This window comes from Sciurus vulgaris (assembly GCF_902686455.1).
Source record: "Sciurus vulgaris genome assembly, chromosome: 2".
NCBI lineage: Eukaryota > Metazoa > Chordata > Mammalia > Rodentia > Sciuridae > Sciurus > Sciurus vulgaris.
Window position 1 is genome coordinate 170,164,395 of NC_136462.1, and position 22,310 is coordinate 170,186,704.

General features: G+C 39.0%; 1 protein-coding gene and 1 long non-coding RNA gene across 4 annotated transcripts in view; one reads left to right on the plus strand and one right to left on the minus strand.

The window, feature by feature from the left end:
• The window catches only part of LOC306655128, a 554,397-nt gene that overhangs the window by 236,760 nt on the left and 295,327 nt on the right, over window positions 1-22,310 (plus strand). The window lies entirely within an intron of this gene.
• PLCB1 (phospholipase C beta 1) overlaps window positions 1-22,310 on the minus strand; it is a 722,251-nt gene that overhangs the window by 173,984 nt on the left and 525,957 nt on the right. For all 3 annotated transcript variants that reach the window (XM_079129398.1, XM_079129397.1, XM_079129399.1), the window contains exons 11-12: window positions 14,802-14,959; window positions 3,407-3,489 (exon numbers count right to left, since the gene is read on the minus strand). In XM_079129398.1, coding sequence (XP_078985524.1) covers window positions 3,407-3,489; window positions 14,802-14,959 — 241 coding nt within the window. The remainder of the gene's footprint in view (window positions 1-3,406; window positions 3,490-14,801; window positions 14,960-22,310) is intronic.

Consider the following 22,310-nt stretch of genomic DNA (forward strand, 5'->3'; position numbering starts at 1 on the left):
TTCTCAATCCCAGGCTAGCTAAATTTGAATTCCACCTCTGTTGTATTTTAGCTACATGGCCTTGCTCAGTTTTGGGATTTAGTTTCATCATCCATAAACTAAGGATAATTATCATATTTACTATGAGGAGCACCTAGGTTCATGTTGAGGTTTGCATGAGCTCAGGCACGTAAAATAATTGGAAGGCCGCTGGGCACAAAATACACATTCAGTAAATGCTACCTGTTGTTATTTTTATGGTCGTGGTAGTTGCTGGTACTTCTTTGGCTAGCTAAAGGGAGAGTGCAGCGTAGCAGGTGTGATAATCCAGAATAGAACTATGGTCTTTCATTTTGTCTAGTTTAATATTTAAGAAAGTAAGCACACTAAATGCTTTTTCTCAAAAACAGACAAAACAAAGCACACACACAAACCCCACACATCAACCAGTCTGGTGACAACTGTGCCTGAAAGAAAATTAGCAAAGCATTGTGGGAGCCCACAGGCAAATCGATGGGCAGAGATGAGGAAGAGCTTTAGCAAAGTCACAGGTAAGTCAGAACTGTCGCCACCAAGGAGCTGTCTGACACAGCCACAGTAAAGGTGCCCCAAGAAACAGCAATGGGACAGAATAAATTCCATTCTCTTCAACGGACCCTCAGGAGTATTGGAAGGACTATGTGTCAAATGATTACAGCATTCAGTGGACGATGTTTGATAACGGAACAGAATCAAGGGTTGGTGGATGTAACATGGATTGGATTTCCTGAGGGCAATAGAGGTATAGACCATTATAAAATCATTTATGTCAGAATAAGGCTTCTCTCTATGTATATATTAACAAATGTCCACATTTAGCTACTTGGAAAACTGATGTTGACCAAATTGCTTCTTTAAGGTTCAGTGAATTGTTGAAGAATGAGCGAGTGCAAGCCCATGTTGCAAATAAGTTAGACAAAGAACATCAGTGACCTGGGAAAGACTCTTGATTGAAAGGAGGAGAAAAGGAATTGGTAGCAGTGTTAGACAGGTGTGGTCAGTAAACTGGCTTGAGTCCTTGAGGCAAACAGGAGGGCTTCACAAATGGTCTTTTTTTTTTTTTTTTTGTACCAGGCATTGAACCCTGGGGCACTCAACCACTGAGCCACATCCCCAGCCCTGCCGAAGACATGTTTGGGTAACCCTAAGATGGTGGCTGGCGTTGAGCTAAGAGGTGGCGCATAATTAATGTCAACATGGCGTGATCTACTTTTGCCTGATTAGTTAATGTCTCCTTTGTGCTAGTGGTTGACAGATATTCCTCATTCTTTCTTGATTGATACCGAGGGGCGTGCCTCAATTGTGCTAATCCTAAGCTGATTGGCTGCCTTAGGTATATAAGACACACCTATAGGAAGCACCATGGATAACTGGATAAGCATGGAGAAACAGCACCTCTGATAGATGTCAGACTGCAGATTGCAGAACAGAGAAGTAAAGCCACACCTCTAGATAGCAGAGTGAAGGACACAGGATGCAGGATGCACCTTTAAGAAGAAGCAGCAGAACTAAGAAGTAGCATCTCTGAAAGTGTAGTCTCTCTCTCTCTTAAGCAAAGTCTCTCTTTCTCTCCTCTCAGAGCCTTTCTTCCTCTATAAGCTAGGGAACAAGTGAACAAGCAAGAAAGCAGCGCACTAAAGAGAAAGATAGTGGAAGTAGTTAGTTTCCAGTCCACCTCTGATAAATACCCGCGCAATTGTTGCTGCAGGCGGTAACAATCTACTGTTGCCATGGGCGGCAACACAGCCCTATTTCGTGTTTTATTTAGAGACAGGATCTCAACTGAGTTGCTGTGGCTGGCTTTGAACTCTTGATCCTCCTGCTTCACTTTCCTGAGCTGCTGGAATTACAGGTGTGAGCCTCTGTGCCTGGCCACAAAAGGTCTTTTGAACAATGGTGGCCTACTAGGTGTGTTCTTCAGACATTGAATTGATTGCATTGATAGTAATTTAAGTTCCAAGAATTTAAGAAAGAGAATTTTTTTTTTTTTTTTGGTGCTGGGATCAATCCCAGGGCATTGTGCATGCTAGGTAAATTCTCTACTACTGAGCTAAATTCCAATCCCAGAGAACAGTCTTTTCTTGTGAGGTTCTTTAAAGTGACTAACTATATGATAAATTAATATGCACATCTTAGATATAAATGTCTCCTACTCTGGTACTTTGTGATAAGTGAATACAAAATAGGCCAGGTGTGGTGGTAGTGGTGGTGTACACCTATAAATCAACCTGTAAACCCACCTACTCAGGAGGCTGAGTATTTTTTATTTTGACACAGGGTCTCACTAAGTTGCTTAGGGCCTAGATAAGTTGCTGAAGCTGACTTTGAACTTGCAATCCTCCTGTCGCAGCTTCCCAGGCCACTGGGATTCCAGGTGTGTGCCAACTTAGCAAGAGCCTGACTCAAACTAAAATAAAAAAAGAACTAGGTGTGTAGTTCAGCAGTAGAACACTTGCCTAGCATTTGTGAGGCCTTGGGTGGAATTCCCAGCATCAAGAAAGAAAGAAAAGAAAAAAAGAAGGAAAGGAAGAAAGAAGAAAACAGGCAAAAATTACTTTTTCTTTGTGTAGCTCAGTAATAAGTGCAAGTTATTTCGAAGTAGGAGAATGTTTACAAATATTAACAAATGGGAAAACCAACAGGAAGAAGAAGGATGGAGCATTTGCTAGGCTGAGTTCTGCATGAGTACAAAGTGGCAGAATAGAATTTGCAGTTTTCCTTCCACCAGCCACAGGTAGATAACTGGTCATTTTAAGATGGTGAAACTGACTATAAATTTGAATGCAGTAGACGGAGCTGATAAAGGAGGGATATAAAATTGGCCCACTGCATTCCAAATCTATAAAGAAGATATGTGTTATATAAGAAAATATGTTCAATTGCATCATAAATAGAAGTCCTTAGTTTGAAAGTCATATTATGCCATGAAAATTCCACAAGTCCAATGGGCTTTTAATGCTGATGAGATTTAAATGAATAAGTTCCAACATATATGAATGAAAACATGCCACTTATTATATAGCATGATAAAATGACTGAACACCATTAATAATGTCAAACAATCTTTTGTTTTCTTTGTGCCACATATTGAACCCAACAGTGCTTCACCACTGAGTTACTAAGCCACATCCCCTGCCCTTTTTATTGTTTATTTTGAGACAGGGTCTTGCCAAGTTGCTTAGGGCCTCAACAAGTTGCTGAGGCTGTCTTTGAACTTGTGATCCTCCTGCTTCAGCTTCCCAGGCCACTGGGATTCCAGATATATGCCCCCACACCCAGAAATAATGTCAAATAATCTTAAATCTGATGAACAATTATTAGATTGTTAAATTATTTCATGTGCCATACTTGGGGAAAAGACTCTTCACTGAATGTACTGAATACTTACGAATCCACGTGGTTCTCAAATGATAGAAGAATTGGAAAAGGTGAGGTCTTAAATGCACACTCTGCGATTGCTTCTATCACTTCCTAAAAAATGAGAACAGATGTATATTCAATATGCTGAAAATTTTAAAGGGCAGATTCCCCCCCCCCCCTTTAGGGTTAAACCTATTAATATGGTGGAGGGTTTTTTTTTTTTTTCCCCCTTGTTATTTTGTTTGTTTGTTTTCCAGTGCTGGGGATGGAATCCCTCACGCAGGGCCTCACACACGTTAGGCAGGCACTGAGCTACACTCAGTCCATATGGATGTCTTTTTCATTCATAGAATTGTACCAAATAGTGAGCAGGGGCTGTGAGGGTGGTAGACTGTAACGTATTTGACTCTCGATTATTCAAGGTAAAAAGAAAGAAGACTGGATTGGATGGAAGGGAAGACACAGTTGTAAAGGGGAATGATTCTTCTATTAATTATATCTAACACTTATGATAATGAAAGATCTGATCACTGAAGAAATTTTCAATGATTCTAATTCTCACCCACAAATTCACTTTCTCAATGAACTACTGTTAGCATTTGGTTGTTTACTTTAGTCTGCTTTTCATGTATTTGTGTGACTTTTATACATAATTTGTATTTTTGAAAAAACATTGTTAAGACACACTGAGATTTAATTCAGCATTCAGAGTGGCCTGTTAAATAGTTTTCAGTATATTCATGGAGTTATGCCAACTTCATTCCGATCTTCCTTAGGAAACTTTTATCACCCCCCAAAAAGAACTGTGTACCTACCAGCAGTCACCCCAGCCCCACCCCACCCAACTAGTCTTAGGCAATCACTAATCCACTCATGTCTCTATGGATGTGCCTATTCTAAATATTTCATATAAATGGAATCATGTAGTATGTGGCTTTCCTTTTTCAGGCTTACAAAGTTCATTTGTGTTGTACCATGTATCAGTACTTCATTCTTCCCTCTATATTTTTTTAAAAAATACATATGTCATAAACTTCAATATTTGTATAAAATTCTAAGCATATACAAGTATCCTAATTAATTTAACTATCCCTCAGCTGTGGAGTGAGTATGTTTTAAGAGTGGTCATTCAAATAAACCTACAAAGAATATCTTCATTTTTCCTTCATATTTTTCATGATTTTCTAGGAATGGGTTCTTGGAAGGGGAATTACTGAAATAAAGAATGTGCATACTTCTATAGTCTCCCATGTGTCTCCAAACGACTTTTCATTTTAGATTGCCCAGAGAAAATAAGGAGGGACCAGATTGCAAATTGCATATTCACCAGTTTGGGGCATTATTTTTTCTTCAAAATGTTTTTCTTATTTAACTAGTATTGTGGTGCAATCTCATTTATTGTTTAATTATGTCACTGTCAATACCACTGAAGTTTCACATTCTCATGCATTGCTTTTTAGTTGCTTTTATTCTTTACATGGTTTCTTTTCAAGTAAGAATTTCGACTCACTTTCTTTACTTCTAAATCTTTGTCACTATCTTCTCTACCTCCCCTATAGAACACGTAGCTTTCTTTATAGCTATGCCATTAAGCTACTTCCCTTGCTCTGGAGTATAAATAAGGCTTTCTAATTCTGTACTTCATTTGCATATATCCTCTAAGAAGGATTTGCCTGCATGGAGCAAGAAGAATCACTCTCACTATTTCTTAGAAGTGAATTCACAGATCGCCTTTCATACATAATCAATTTAACTTTTATGATAGTTGAGTCCATCAAAATAAGTGCACTATAAAAAGAAAGCAACATTTTAAAGATTTAAAATTCTTTATCTCATTGATTTGCATACAGGCTGTGGATTCAAACAAACTCAACATTTGATTGCTATCTCTTAGACTCACTAGCTGTGTGACCTTGGGAAAAACCACCTTATACTTCTGTGCATTGACTTGATGATCTGTAAAGGGAGAGCAATAAACTTCATTCCACAGATCTGTTGTGAAGATGTGGTGAGAGAGGGTGAAGGAGTTAGCCATGCTGAGTAAATATTCTCAGATCAACTAAGGTTACTTGCCTTGCTGGTGTCTCCTTCCCTGGGTACGCTAACCTTTTCCTCTTAATCGCTTACTAGTGAAAACAAAACCTGCCATTGGGTGAGAATTTGCTTTGCTCTATGTCTCGTCCAGTGAGTACAATGAAGACTCGGCTCTCAAATGAAGTTTTAAGGTCTTTATTTTTATGGGAGAGCTTCTGAGCCGAGTGCCTGGTTCTTCCTCCTCCTCCATCGCCGCCGTCTTCTTCTTCTTCTCTTGTCGAGCAGCTCTCTCTCTCTCCTTCTCTCGTGCAGCTGCCGCTTCTCTCTTCTTCCTCTCTCGTCACGCTGAGGCCACTTCTCCTCTTCTCTTGTCCCGCAGCTGCTGCCTGCCCTCCTTGCCTTGCTCTTGCTCTTTTCTGCCGTGCAAAATACACAGCTTTATGGGATGTAACAGCCAATCACCTTAACGGGTCAGGCGTTTGGCTCGTGGAGACTTAATGGTGGGTAATGAGGACATGTACTGATCACGAGCTAAGCACGGACGTGGAGAAGATCAGTCAGCCAATAGAAAGCACTTCCTTAAAGTTGTTTTTCTTTGCAGTTGGGCTTCTCGGTGCCATCTTAGGGCGAGGCCAGCCACCACTGCGGGCCCTACAGGGCAGCAGTCTCCAACAGCTCTAGAGAGTTATTTTATCCCATGCTGCTAACATTTCATAAGGAAAATATTACCCTCCATTGTACAGATTACAACTTTGTGGTTTAGAAATATTAATTGACTTGCCCAAGGTCACAGAGAAGAGAATGTGAGATTAAACCCCAAGAATTTTTTCAGGTTCACCTTTCTCAGCGCCCACTAGACTCCTAACCAAAGTCTGGGGTGTGTTTAATTTACTGCATAGTTTGGGCTCCTGGCACCTTCCTCCAATTGAAGCAGATGCCAATGGTTGAGCACGGAGGGCACCCACAGGCTCCATCACGGCAGCCTGACACAGGACTTGACTCCCCACCCTCATTCTGGCTTGATAGGAAATCCTTGCCTATATAGGAAGTGCCATGACTCTTGTATTTATAGGAAGAAGGCTAAAGTTTGACTTTTTGTATCTCAATTATAATATCGGTAGCTTACATGTGTAGGGTATTCATGGCCATGTCATTTCTGTGTATGAAGTAGGGTTGTTGAATGCTCAGTTACAATGACCCTAGAAGGTATGTATTATTATCATCTCCATTTTACTGATAAGAAAGGAGGTTTGGATTGTTAAGAGGGAAGGTTTTTTTCACTTGTGCATTACAGTGGTACATAATACTGAGCTTTGTTGTTACATATTTGTACATTCACTTGACATAACAATATAATTTAGCCAATATCCTTCCCTAATATTCTCCCTTCCCCTCCTTTCTTCCCTCCCTTGGTCCCTTTCTTCTATTCTATGAATGTCCCTTCAATTTTCATGAGTTCCCCCAACACCCTTCTTATTCTTTTCCCTCTCTGTCTTTCACATTTGAGAGAAAACATATGACCTTTGACCTTGTGAGCTGGTTTATTTTGCTTACCATAATGGTCTGGAATTCCATTTATTTTCCTGCAAATTACATAATTTCATTTTTCTTTATGACTGAATAAAATTGCACCATATATGTATATATATATATATGTGTGTGTGCGCGTGTGTGTGTATATATATATCACTTTTATTATCCATTTGTCTGGGGATGGACACCCAGGCTGGTTTCATAGTTTGACAATTGGGAATTGTGCTGCTTTAAATATGGGTATGAATTTATACTTTCAAAATTATAATTTTATTTAATTCTAGGATAAATACTAAAGAGTGGTATAGCGGGGCCATATGATGGATCCACGCCTAGTTTTTTGAGGAACCTTCACATTTATTTCCATAATATAAAATTACACCAACCATGTGAAAGTGTTCTTTTTAAGAGGGAGGTTTTTTAAGACCTTGTGGCCAGTAAATGGAGACGCTGGTACTGGAACTCTGGCAGTCAGCTCCTGGTAGCACCCTTACGGTCTACATTTGCCTTTCTCTCTTTTCCACTCATCCTCTTTTCTCCAATCTGTGCCTCTCCTCATCTCTATCATAACTTTAACTACCAGTTTAGAAGAACTTTCAAACCTTGAAACCATGGGAGGGGAAACTATTTGCTGAAATTCTTCAAATAATTGTAGTAGGAATCCACTGAAAACTCTGGAAGTTCTATCAGAGAACTTTTGTTCTCTTATGTCTCTGAAATAGTTTGCATGGTGCACATGATCATTCAGGATGAGAAAACTAGTTCTAGTTTTTTGGTGCTTTTTTTTTTTTTTTTCACCAGGGATTGAACACAGGGATGCTTAACCACTGAGCCACATTCCTAAGCCCTTTTTTTATATTTTATTTTGAGACACAGTCTGGCTAAGCTGTTTAGGGCCTTGCTAAGTTATTGAGGCTGTCTTCACACTTTTGATCCTCCTGCCACAGTCTCCCAGGCTGGTGGGATTCCATCATACCCGGCTAGTTGTAGTTTTTAAGTTTCTTTCTTTCAGACATGCTATAATTAGTGGACATTGGATGTGAAAGTTTCTTCCTACTCAATTGCTCCTTATCGAGACAAAACCAGTTTCCAGAGACTTCTAACACTGGATTCAATAATCTATTAACCATATGGTTCCATTACTAACCTCCAATGGGGAAAATTGCCCTTGAAATCCTTTATCCTTGACAGACAGCAGCAGGGTGTATTTGGATATCCATTTAATGTGTGCATTTCTGGAGTCATGAAATTGTATCCTAAATTATTATTATTTCTCTCAGGGAATGAAGCCCTTATTTTCAGAAATGCTCGATTTACCAATTTACCCATATTTGATACGTTTTTATCATGCATTTGTTTCACATTACCCATTTTTCCATCTTGTACAATTACTGGTCAAAAGGGAGCTGCCTGAGGGAAGAAATAGGACCAGCCGGGGACAGAGTGGGCAGGGAGGGGGTGTGCAGCGTATGGAGGAAGGAGATTGAGTAGGAGCAGACAGAATGAGACCAAAGGGTGAATTACTACATCACAGCTATCAGAAAGACAATGAGGTGTAGAAACCAGAGAGCAGATATATGGGATAAGTTACAAATAAACCAGACTGCAGAATAAAAAGGCCTCCACAAGGAGACTGAATTACAGCATGTCCCTTTCACTGAACATAGCCTTTTATTTGGGCTCATACAATAAAGAGGCATCGAATGGCAGTAGGAACTCTTGCTTTGGCAGAAACATTGCACTGGCGTGTTCTGCTTCATATACACTGAAAGTAGATAACTTGCATGACATAAAAATGATGAACTTTGCAGTTGATATTGCTGCTGCAATACACACTGGATCTACAGAATAGAATATGGTTTAATGGCTGTGAAGGTCAGGCCCAAGTGTAAGGGAAAGCCCAGGGTGGCAAAACTTGGGAGAATCTTTTTTACTGCCTACAAATATGTTATACATGGAATTTCACACACAAAAATGGAGAAAGAGGAAATTTACTTGTGTGATGCACAAGGGCCTAAAGACTAAAAGTGAGAGCTATTCTATATTCTGTCTACTGGTTTTGGGAGGGAAAAATTCATCCCAAACATTTATTGAGCACCGATTATATGCCAGGTTCTGTTCAAAGTGCTTTGGACAGATGAGAACACAAAACAAAGACCCCTGTCTTTGTGGTGCTTCTACCACACTAGTAGTGAGAGATGCAATTAACAGGAACATAATAATTAATTGAAACAGGCTGTTAGAGGGTGATAAATGTTACGTGGAAAAAATGTAAAGCTGGGGTTGAGAAAATTTGTATCATAGTGGGCATGGTAGTGATGACTAATGGGAGTATAAATAGAGAGTCCCACTAAGCCTCAAGGAGAAGGTGACATATGATCAAGGTTCAAGGAGATAAGGGAACAGCATTCAAGGCAGAGGGAATAGCCTGTGCAAAGGCTCTGAGGTAGGCCTTGCCTCGCATAGTCAGGGAAAAGCAAGGAGGCCAGTGCACTTGGAGCTGTGTGAGTGAGGGGGACAGTAGTAAGAATCAAGGTAATTTGGGGGGTAAGGGGTGGATCATGTGGGACTCTGTTCCTTGTTTCTCTTCTGACACTTTCCTACAAGTCACTGTATACACTGGGTTGTGGAAAAGCAGAGAACATGCTGATGATCATGCAGAGCAGAGCTAGAAAGAGGGTGAGGGAAGGGAAGTAAGTTATCCCAGTAGCAAATTTTAAGAGCCCTGCACTCCAGGTGCCTGCTGTGCACCAACATGATCCTGAGAGTTAGGGGTCTCCTTAAAGTTTGCCTCGTGAGTGGGTTACTTGTCCTACCTTAGTCTTGGTCCTGATGCAGAGACCCCTTGTTGCATATTAATGCACAATTAGGCTGCCTCCTCACCTCCTCTCACCCATTCTACTCTCCTCACCCATTCCTGCCCACTACCACTCACCCACGTCTCTACCAGGACTAACTATCCTGCCCGCGCACATGACCAGGAGGGATGGCTGGACAAACCAACCACTGGAGAGATCATCTGGCTCTTCTCTGGTCACCTTCCCACCCACAATTCTAGCCCTCAGAGAGAGAAAGAAGGATTCTGGGCTAGATTTAGTCCTGAAGCCTCTAAACCTGTCAGCAAGTGTGTAGACACGATTGAGAAGCAGGACTTCCAAACACCAGGAAGGGATGTTCAAGGACTCCAAGACTCGGGATTACAGGTGTGATTGAAGAACCACTTGTTTGGTAAGTGCTTGAGGAGAGTCACTCCAAGCAAACTTGATGGCAAAGGGCAGGAAACAGATGCTCCATATAAAATAAATATGCCTTAGAAGGTGCTTGGGGTTTACTGTTACTCAAGGAACCAAAGAAACTGGAAGACTTTTTTTTTTTTTTTTGTACTGGGGATTGAACCCAGGATACTCTACCACTGATCCACATCCCCAACCCTTTATATATTTTATTTGGAGACAGGGTCTCACTAAGTTGCTTAAGGTCTCATAAGGTTGCTGAGACTGGCCTCAAATTTATGATCCTTCTTCCTCAGCCTTCCAAGTGTCGGGGCTTACAGGAATGGGCCACCATGCCCAACTGAAGTCTTTCGATTTACAAGAAATATATATTTGCTCCTCACAAGGACTCTGGGACAGATTGAGGGCAAGGTCTTCCTACCAGTAGTCCAAATGCAAGGGCATACATCCCTCAGCCACAACAAAATGAGCCTCTTCCTTTCCAGGACTATTTCCTGACAGAGGCTCCCAAAACTGCACTGGCCCCAGCCCAGCATCATCTGCCCCCACTTTTTCGTAAGAAGCCCAATCACTTTAGGCTGGTATCTTAAATAAATGACAAAGGACAGTGTCAGGGGCTGGGGGAAGGGAAGACAATGGAAATAAAATAGAAGCCCATCGATTTTTCCATTTAAGAAAATCCAAAGATTTTCAGAGTGGTAAATTTCAGGAGCAGGTACAACTTTTAAAGATTTTAATCAGAATTAAGGTCAACCTCATGTGAAACTGTATCATAAAATTTAATGAAAGTTGCCTCTATTTTCTCTAATCTCTGTATTACAGCCTATGTTTAATAAAGCATGAGAAATCAAATTTCCTAGACACACATAGCAAAATATCTTGAGGTGCTAATGATATTACTTCTGAACACACTTTTTTTATATTGAATAAAGTACCTTTGATCAGAAAAATGCATTTGTCGAAACTGAAACATGGCTGTCCGCTGAACATTGTTCCTGTTTTCCTAGATGATAAACTATTTTCTTGCATCCCAAGTGTGCCAGTGCTAAAAACTGGAGTTTGGATTATTTTTCCCAAGATACTTCTGAAACATTACTTCTCAATCTTCTTTCTAAATAAATAAATAAACTCCAGTTTTCCTGAGACAACAAAATCAGTTTTTCTCTTCCCTTACTTCTGCTGTCTATTGAGCTTCCCTTCATTTAGTAAAGGTTAACCAAGTGGTTGATGATCTTCCTCATTTGAGGTTGGTAACCAGTTTCAGAGATGCTACCATCTAATTCACACATTTTTGAGACTCTTGTACTCTCACCTCCCCATTTGCAACGGACTTGTCCCCCCTCACCTTAGCTATCCACACACTTGGGCTCTGTTCCCCTGGTTGCTTAGGGCAAGAAATGGTGATCCAGAGTCAGTTCTGTCCTGAAACACAGGCAGATCCAGTAAGAACTTGTCTTCTATCCCTTCTCTTCTGATTTCCTTCCAAAGTGGTGAGAAACCTTAATCATCTAGAAGAACGTGTTCCCTGAAGACTGCTCATTCACCTTCCAGATTACTCCTTAGGTTCCTAGGAGCCCAGATTTGCGCACCCAAATGGCCCAACCTTCTGGGCATGACTCTTTGTAGGAGAAGTGGATATAACTTGGATATTTGGGATTGGGTGTTCACATGTTACATGAATGCACTGCCTACATCACCTAGGTGAGTTTCTGCCCCACCCTAATCTTAACTCTGCACACCATATGCCTGCAAGCTGAAAGCTCCTCTCCAGAAGAGCTTGCCTAAAGCAGCTGGATTTAGGATGGTTGCCAGAGGGACCTCCAAACAACTTCTAACTGCATTATAATCCCATCTGCATGCTAAATGGCACCACCGCCACACACACACACTGCCATGACCACAACTGGAAAGAACCTTAAAAGAAGCAAAAAGAGGTGGCACCTGAAGTACCAGAAAATCTCCACCCACTCCCAGAAAAGACATGAATATTCTTCCCCTTTGTTAGCCTGCTCCTTCCTCTCTTTTCTTTTATCCTCTACCTATGACTTCCCCAACCTCCACAGGTTGAAAAGCTAATCTATGCCTGGCATGGTGGAGCAAGCCTGTAATCCCAGCAGCTCAGGAGGCTGAGGCAGGAGGATCAGGAGTTCACCAGCCTTAGCAATGGCGAGGTGCTAAATTGTATTGTCCCTAAATAAAATACAAATTAGGACTGGGGATGTGCCTCAGTGGTTGAGTTCCCTTGAGTTCAATCCCTGGTACCAAAGGAAAAAAAAAAAAAAAAAAGAAGGAAGAAAAGCTAATCTATGAGCTTCTCTCCTTACTTCTCCTTCTTTTGACCAAGAATGAAACTTCCTGCACTCCTGATTGCTCATGTTCAGTCTCCTTTATTGTTTCTGTGATTCTAAGAGAGAAAAATAACCCATTTTGGGCCAAAAAAATGGTAACACATGTGAATGTATAGGTAGGAGCCAAGGGTAGAAAGAAAAAGAAGCTTAAACACATCCCATTCCTCTTTAATAAGAATGACTGATGCTTCCTTATCATTAACACTTTTTAGCCTCACCCCACAGAGGATTGATTAAGATCCCAATCTTAGTGGATCATGGTGACATATGCCTGTAATCCCAGCTACTCAGTAGACTGAGGAAGGATGATCACAAATTGGAGGCCAATCTGGGCAACTTAATGAGATCCTGTATTAAAATAAAATACAAAGGGCTGAGAATGTAGCTCAGTGGAAGAGTGTTTGCTTCGCATGCAAGAAGCTCTGGGATCAAAAAGACACCAGTTAAAGGTTTATTTCTGCTTCTTGACAGCATCCAATCCATTGTGGAACTTAAACCCTCTAAATCACCTAATATAAACCCAAGTCCTATAAGTTTTCTCTAACAAACATTTACGGAATCAATACTGTTCTCCATGGTATGTGTTCTACTCCTCCATGAGCAAATAAACCCAACTTTGACTACAGGCATGTGCCTGGAAGTCTGACCAGTACACAGCAACATGCCAAAAGTTCTACCACAGGATGGACTTTCATATAGGTCGAGCATCACTAATCCGAAAATCTGAAACACAAGTGGTCCAAAATTTGAACCTTTTTGAAAGCCAACATAATGTTCACAAAGTTTTGGGGACCTTTTGGATTTCAAGTTTCCAGGTTATGTTTGCTTAACCAGTAAAGGGTAAAGTCTATGGAAATATTCTAAAGCTCAAAAAACCCCCCAAAATCTGAAACGGTTCTTGTCCCAAGCATTAGGGGTAGTGGATACTCAATCTGTATCACTATTTAATTAAATAGTAGTAATTAAATCATCATGATAAATAAAACAAACAAGCTAGAAATATATGCAAAAGTATTGATGAATCTTCTAAACAATGAGTGAAAAAAAAGCAAGATACAAAATAATGCATCTATAGTATTAATCAATTTATAGCAAGTTAAACAATTGTGGGAGCTACAATGTTCAGGGCTGCACCTAAACTTACTTAGCTCTAAAATGCACAGAGTAGTGATACTGTACTATTCAAGATGGTGGTCACTTCTGAGGGTAGGGAGACCACACTAATGAGAATAGGTACATAGGGTGTTTGTTTGTTTTTTTTTGTTTTTGTTTTTGTTTTTTTTCCCAGTACTGGGGATTGGACCCATGGATACTCTACCACTGAGCTACATCTCTAGGCCTTTTTTGCTTTTTTCTTATTTTTTTGAGACAGGTCTTAAGTTTCCTAGGCTGATCTCTAACTTTTCATTCTTTTGCCTCAGCATCCCGAGTAGCTGGGATTACTGAAGCATGACAACACACCTGATATAGATGGTAATTACATGGATATACACTTTATGTTTATTAATTAAATTTTAGAAATAAATTGCTATACATATTTCATAATAATCAAATATAATGTTCCAGCTGAGCTCAATGCCTCACACCTGTAATCCCAGTAACTTGGGAGGCTGAGGCAGGAGGATCACAAGTTCAAAGCTAGCCTCAACAACTTAACAAGGCCCCAAATCACTTAGCCAGAGCCTGTCTCAAAATAAAAAAAAAATTAAAAAGGCTGGGGATGTGGCTCAGTGGTAGAGTGCCCTGGGTTCAATCCCCAGTGCCAATAAATCAATAAACAGATGAAATAAAATGTCATAAAGAAATACTATGGCAAAGGGGACCAATAAGATTATTTTTTTCATCATAAAATAGTTAACAGAGCCAGGCATGGTGGCACATGCTTATTTTCCTAGAAACTGGGGAGGTTAAGATAGGAGGATCACAATACAGGCCCAAGGACAGCCTTGGTAACTTACTGAGGCCTTTAGCTATTTAGTGTGACAGCTATCTCAAAAAAAAAAAAAAAAAAGCTGGGTATGTAGCTTAGCAGTAGATCTCTGGTCTCAATCCTCAGTACAAAAAAAAAGTTTCTTTAGAGTTTGGCTAGCATGCATTAATTTACCTGAAACCAATTAACCATGGATAAACTGCTTATTTTAATCTTACATATTACAAAAACGACTAGTAGCCTGGACTTCATTGTGACTACTGGGACTTGGTGCCTGAGGGAGTTTTACCCATAAGGAGTCAGGTCTCCCCAGTTCCCTTTCTCAGCAACACACATCCACTCTACCTTGAAGGATATTTCCGTCGTCATGGTGAATCCATGGGTGATGACAGGTTCTTCTTCTGCAGTCCTTCCCTTCCAGCAGTCCAGCTCCACACAGCGACAACCAGACAGAAGCACTTGGCGATACATCTCGACAGAGGAGTTTCCAGCCAGCTGGCCAGCTATAAAACACCAACAAAACAAACCCCAGAATCCCATGAATCCAGCAAGATAGTGAGTAGTGGCTTCCTAGGAAGGCTCTTTTAACACTTGGAAAACTAAGTGTTTAGGGCTGCAGCGGCTGGGCATGGGTGGCACACAGCTGTCATCCCAGCAACTCAGGAGATTGCGACCCCAGGATGACAAGTTTGAGGCCAGTCTGGGCAATTTAGCAAGACTTAAAAAAAAAAATAATAATAAGGGACTGGGGATGTGGTTTGGAGGTAGAGCACGGCCTAACATGTGAGCTTGTGGGAGGCCCTAAGTTCAGAGTTCAGTCCCACTACGACACACAAAAAGAAAAGCTAGGGCAGTTCTTCTCAGTCTCTCTTCTGCCTTAACATACCAGGGATCTCAGATACAATCAAAGCTCCCTCCAGGTGAGTTTGGTGAAGAGAGAATAGAGAGAGTACAGGGAGGAGGGCTTCCTAACAGTAACAATGACACATGCTTATTAGGTGCTTACCATATGTCAATAATGGGTCTCTGGACCTTACATGTATTAAATATTTAATCTTAAAAAAATCTCTTTGTTATTTTATTTAAAATATAAAATGGCACAAAGCAGTTCAATTGCCCAAGATTCCAAAGCTGGGAAGTAAAAAGTGCAGAACTCTGTTCATGAAGCAGAGCATACTGCTCCCCTAGTTATCTGCAGACTCTCTTCTTATTAAAATACCACCTGGATTTTCTTTTCTTTTTTCCATATCAGGGATTGAACCTAGGGTCACGCCCATGCTAGGTAAGTGCCCTACCAGTGTGCTACATCCCCAGCTCTTCACCTGACTTTTTATCTTTTTTCTGTTTTTTTTTTTTTTTCCCAGAAGTAGACAAGTTGATTCAAAACTTCATGCTAATCAAATAATCTTGAAAAACATTAACAAAGTTGGAAGACTCACACTTCTCAATTTAAAAATTGAATACAAACCTATAGAAAACAAGGCAGAACTGTCCTAAGGATAGACATAGTGGTATAGAATTGAAAGTCCTAAGCAAACCTCCAGTTTATGGTCAGGTGGCTTTCAACAGAGTTGACAAGACAACTGAAAACAGAAAGAATAGTCTTTTCATGATGGACCTGGGCAGGACAACTGAACAGACTCAAGCCAAAGAATGAAGCTGGATTTCTATTTCAAACTATAAACAACAAATTAACTCAACTGGATCAAATTCCAAAATGTGAGAGCTAAAACTATAAAATTCTTAGGAGGAAACATAGGGGTCAATCCACAGACTTGGATGAAGTAGGGATTTTGTAGATCTGACGCCAATTTTGCAAAGCGACAAAAGAAAAAAAAAATAGGTAAATTTCATCAGAGTTAAAAGTTGTCGTGAGCAGAACTGAAATAACCATGTGAAGTGACCAGAATTGTAACAATCAAGGCACCTGAGGTCTTTGGGCAGGAACACACAGGACAGGAAAACAAACTACTCCTTTTCCACTTAAGAAATCAACAGGTTTCTTAATTCCTTGATAAGTTATTTTATTTTTAAAAGAGTAATAATAAAAAAAAAAAAACTTCTACCAATCACACAAATTGAAGTCTTTGACTTTCCCTATTAAAGTGTTTCTTTGATTTATACTCTGTAAGTATCCTTTGTTCTTTTTGTTTTTTAGTAGCCAGTTAAAACATGACATGTTGATGAAAACTGTCAAAATGACTGAAATGGACAAAATTTGCTCTGTAAAGACCCACAAGAGAAAAAAATGGGATTAAGTCTGCTGGTTAATTTTGGTTTTATATGCGTGTCACAACACTCAACTATCAGCATAACAAAAGGATGACATTCTTGAATTCTATAGAGCCCTAGTAAATGAATTGAAGACTGATAAAGTAGGTTTGCATAATCACTTCTAAGAAAAAAAAAATAGGACATTTTAAATACACAAATACATTTGCAAAAACAGAAATGCTGACAAAACCACCTAGAAAGTTCCCCTATGGTAGATAATCAATTTGCCATTTACAATTGCCTAGAAGTGTATTGTCATTGCAAAAATGTACAGGGGCAAGGGGCAAGGGAACTTTGGGAGCAAGAGGGAAAAGATAAACATTTATGTTATTTCTAAACTTCAGGGAGGGCTATCCTAAGTAAAGAAAGTGAATAAGTCAAATAATTACCAAGTTAATGTTTTAAAAAACATTTGTGCCTGCAAAAACTGTACTGGTATTAAAAAAAGATATTTTTTGCCTGTATGCTTCCCTGGGAAGGATATTACTAACTTCACCCAACATTGGTACATATTGTGCAATTTCTGAGTCTGTTTTATTTATCCTTCATTGAATGGTAGGGTTGTTGTCATGGATTTAGACTCTAAATCAGGGTTAATGGTATAGTGAAATAGATAAAGTTCTAACCAATACTAGTATGTTGTGTCAAGAGTTTCTGGAAACAATTATTTGTATTTGCTTGCAAATTTCTTTCTTTCTGTATTTCTTTCTTTTTTGTTTTGTCACTTGAATGATAATTAGAAAGAATTTGAAATGCACTTTGAGTGCTGAACAGTCAATATTTTGAAAGGCATGGTAAAGTATGGAATTGGGTTTGTGAGATGCAAAAGAATCTGAAAAAAACTAAGGTATATGTGTGTTTATTGTCCAACACCTCAAACTAACAGAATCCTTCCAAGATAAATCTATTGACCATTCTTATTTTTTTCAAAAAAATCTTTTAAATTTCTATTTGTGTGTATATTTGATCACTGTTTCCATGTAGGCAAAGTTTTCAGAAATCGAATTACTTATCCAGTATTTTCTGTCTCTTAAAGATGTTGAACATACGTTGCCAAACTACCATCTAGGATTGACCTTGATTATTGGGTTTTCCAGTTCTTGTGTTCCCTTGACTGGTTCAGAATTTATTCAGTTAGTTAGGTGATCCTTTTGATCATTCTTAAAATGAATAATTTTTATTAGAAATGGTAGTGTCCAAAATGACTATTTTGAGAAGACTCATAATTTATCCATCATTTTCCTATCCCTTGAAAGGTATATTAGGTTCCCTCTATGTTTAACTTCATTAGGGAGGTTTTGTTTTTTTTTAATGTAAGTGCATATAAAACCAACAATCTCCATTATTCTCTCCTTTTCTTCCTAAAGTCTCAAAATTGGCTTTATTTTTCTTTCCTAAAATTCTTAGCTTCTCTTTATTACATCCCACCCACCAACTATATTTCTATTTGACTTGACTCAATAAATGTAGCTTCTGGGGCCAGGGATCGCCAGAGGTTGGGACTGTGATGTATCATGAGTCATTCAACCCTTGGTATTTCTGAAACTTGCATTTGACATCATCTCTGCCTGGCTGTGAACACCCTCTGGAATACATTCCAAACCCATGATTGAACTTGGAGCTGAAGCTCCATCTAAGATTAATTCATATTACTGCCTCCAGTCACAGCTCTGTAACTTCTCACTTGATTGCATTCATTTTTGGTAGCTGGTTACATTCACTGGAGCTTTGTCTCAGATTACCAGAGGCATCCAGGGAGCGAAAAGACCAGGAAATTGGAAATAACAATTTCTCATCTTGCAAAGGCTAATGAATAATTGCCTACATTCATGTTTATCATCAGTTGCTGTCTTCGTTTTCAACCTCCAGGATAAGAAGGTCCAAGAATGTGACGCATTTGTTAACTCCGTGGCCTTCTTCAATAAACATTGTCTCCTTCAATAAATGGAGATAGGGACTATTTCTCCTTGCTTTCCATTCTGTGACAACCATTTAGGGCATATAATCCCACAGCTATACCTTAGGGATCAGTTCAAAATACAGAGAACGTGTTCCTCTTGACTAGTCCTAGAGGCATTAATTCAATCTAGACTCTTATTCCATAGTGTCTGCCCCAGAGAGCACATGAAACTTTCCTGAACATAGGTCCAACTGTTATGAGATACCTTAGCTGAGAAAGTGGGGGAAGAGCCTAAATTCATTCCCACTCTTGAGAAAACAACTCTAAGCATGTACCTTACCGATCACAAGATGGTCCCCATCAGGGTTTATATATATTCCCAAACACATTTTCTGTGGGAGGCAAAATACAGGTTGCTGGGATATAAAAATGTCATGAAAAAAATAAAAATGACATGCGACATAGTCCTTACCTCAGCATCTAGGAAGGGAGGCAAGTAAAAATAAAACCGCAGGATCTTCTTTAGCTGTTCAAACTCTCATCCTGATCTTACGCTTTTGGTCATCCTCTTTCTCTTTCTTCTTACTAATAGAGTATCATATCTAGGATCTGATATGCATCAGCACTCTCTCTCCCATTCCTGGAGTAAATCAAGAGTCTTCTAAAGCAGTCAGGGAAATTCCATGGTAGTGAGTGAAGTGGGCTTTGCTGTGTGGTATGACCCTGGGGAATGTATAACAGGGCACAAAGGAAAGACTACTAGGTGGGGGTGCAGGAGGGTGTTGGGGAACCTCTAAGGACAATTTCCTCAATCTTAGGGACACAAGACTGGGACTTTCCAGGTGCCACATGTGGATCTTTGTTCATAGGAAGGCGACACTTAGAGTATACAGTTATCTTGAAACCATAAGAGGACCAAAAAGAAAGCACCTGGGTGTTCAATGACATTAATGAATTCCTGGTTTAACCAACCTTAAACCACTCCTCCTCTGGAGGTCTTGATGGGTGAGGTAATAAATTCCTTAATCTTTAAGTCATTAAATAATAATATCATATTACTTTCAGCCACAAGGATCCTGGGCATTCTAATTTATCTTCATTTTAAAAACACAGAAACCAAGGCTCGAAAGAGGTAAGTATGTAATTAAAGATAAATTTAAACTCGGACTGTTTATTTCCTAAAGCTCATTTCCTAAGCTCATTTTCTTTGAATTCTACCACCCAATTTTCTTAGGTCTCTGAAAACTTTAAATACAGAATAAATGATAAAAGGTTGTACACACTGAGGACTAATGAGGGAGAAATATGAAGGAAGGGAATGAGTGACTTTCCAAGTATGAGTGGCTAGTGGGTGATTGACAAGGGTATACGACTAGGCCTGAATCATTGTTAGACATTTTCTGCAAACAAGAACATATAAATGGGGAGGGAAGTTGCATAATTATTTGACATTTAGTCAGATAATTTAATTCATCAGAATTATTGAGGATAACTAAACCCTCGAATCAATTTTTTTTTCCTGTCAACTGAGTAAATAGGCTAATGCACACAGAGATTATACCACTTTGCCTTGCCTTCACATGAAGCCATTCTCACCCAAAGATTTTGAAGCAGGAAAAGTTTGGTGTAAAGAAATGATGCTAAGGTGTGGGCTGAGATGATTGCATATTGTTCTGTCCTGGGAGGATTCTTTTTTCTTGATTCATCAGTGTAGATTCCTCAAGGAAAAATAATCATTTACAACATAATCACTTCTGGGTGTACTGCCACGACCATCCAAAACTCTTGAAAATGACCATTGTAATTAAAACCCAACTCATTCTCTGCATAGATGTCTCTCATTGATCTGATTTATTTTTCCTTCTGGGCATCTTGATATTCAACAAGAGACAATAATGAGTAGAAAAATAGACATAATAATATGCATTGCTAAATTGATTGGTTTTTCATACTGTACATTTAATTTTTACAGTCCCTTTGAAGTTTCAAAAGAAAACAGCACGCATATTGAAATTTTCCTCATTTGGATTTAGAGTGAAATTTCTCAGAAATTCTGTTCTTAAAATGCTCTAATAAAAAAAAAATAGAGTGGTGACAGGGGGCTGTGCAGGGTTGTGATTGCCTTAGTGACTGTCAATCTCAGTCTTTTTTCCTATATTTAACACACATTACAGTAGGTACTAACTTGTGTTTGCACTCAGCATTTCATAGACTTATTTGAATAGGAAACCTTTCCTTTTATCTATAAAGGGCCTCTTATGCAAAATAGGTTTCAATAGACAGAGTTTCCACTTGTTTTAGAAATGTCTGTGAAATATAAAATTGAACTTATTTCCTTGGTACTGATTTTAATTCAATGGATTCTATTGGTTTTAACTTTAAGCATTATTAATTGGGTCTGGAGAGTTTTAATTTTTGTAGCAGAGATGCCCAAATTTATCCAAAAGACTCTGAGAAACAAAGTTCTATATTAGTTTGATCTATAATTAAAACAATGATACTATGAAGTAAAATTAATTTTGGCCCATAAGTCAAGAGGGCTTCAGGCAAAACCTTGAGAGCCTGTATTAACATTATTTTTGTGGAAATCTTTTCTGTATATGAAATTCTCCCTAACTACCCTGCAGAAAAACAAAAGACTGGCTTCTACTTGAACAAGGTAATATTTTGAGAATTTTTTTTAATCCAATGCAAATCTATCTAATGAAAACCTTGCTAAAATAACACATAGTTAAGAAAGGAAAGATAAACAGCAGAATAAGATCAATTAAGATCAGAATTGAATTTAAGAGAGTTCACATAGTTCCAAACATTGAATATTTGAAAACATGTACATTTTAATACTATTAGAAAAAATAATTTGATGGAGAATTAATCACAAATCATATTTGTGAGTCAGATACAGAAATTGGGAGATAACTATTTGAGTTCTTTCTTCATCAATGAATAATGTGAATCCTTCTCTTTCTTAATAGTGGAAAGTTCCACCTTCTGAGTATTGTTATCCATAATATGCTAACACCCTCAAATTTAAAACAACCTGATACAATGAAGTCAAACTCTCCATCACTTCCATGGTTCTAAAGTTGCACGTAAACAAGGCGTATTAGTGACTGTTAGGAAATTAATTTGACTGAAAATTCTTAATGAAACTCAGTTTCAAAAACTAAAATGGGAAATTTGAATTATATTCCATAATTTTATTGTTTGCATTAGTACGGAATGATTTTCTTAGAACTAGTAGTATGTAATCAGTAAAACAAACAAGTATGGTATAATTTATTAGGCATCAAGATTGCAAAAGGAAATGCAGCTACAGAATCAAGAATCGAAGTTAGAAGATAGAAGTGGAAGCATCTTTGTGAACCAGGCCCTAAAAAGCAAACAAAACAACAACAATTCCTTGGTTTGTTCACTGAAATGATCTGGAAATAATCCTTCATAGTGCAGGGTCAAAATTGCTGTCAATTATACTATTTTTGCTCTACCTCACAAGTTACCAGAGTACACTGGGGAAACTTGATTCCATGTCTGGCGCAGAAAGGAGTCAGGTGGCTCTGAAGATATTTATGTGCCAGAAAGCAAGAGAGTTTTCAAAGATCAGTGGGGCACATGGAGAGGCGAAAAAGGATTCCCAGTGGCCAAAGCTGAGACAATTTGAGCTTCAAAGAATAGTGGCT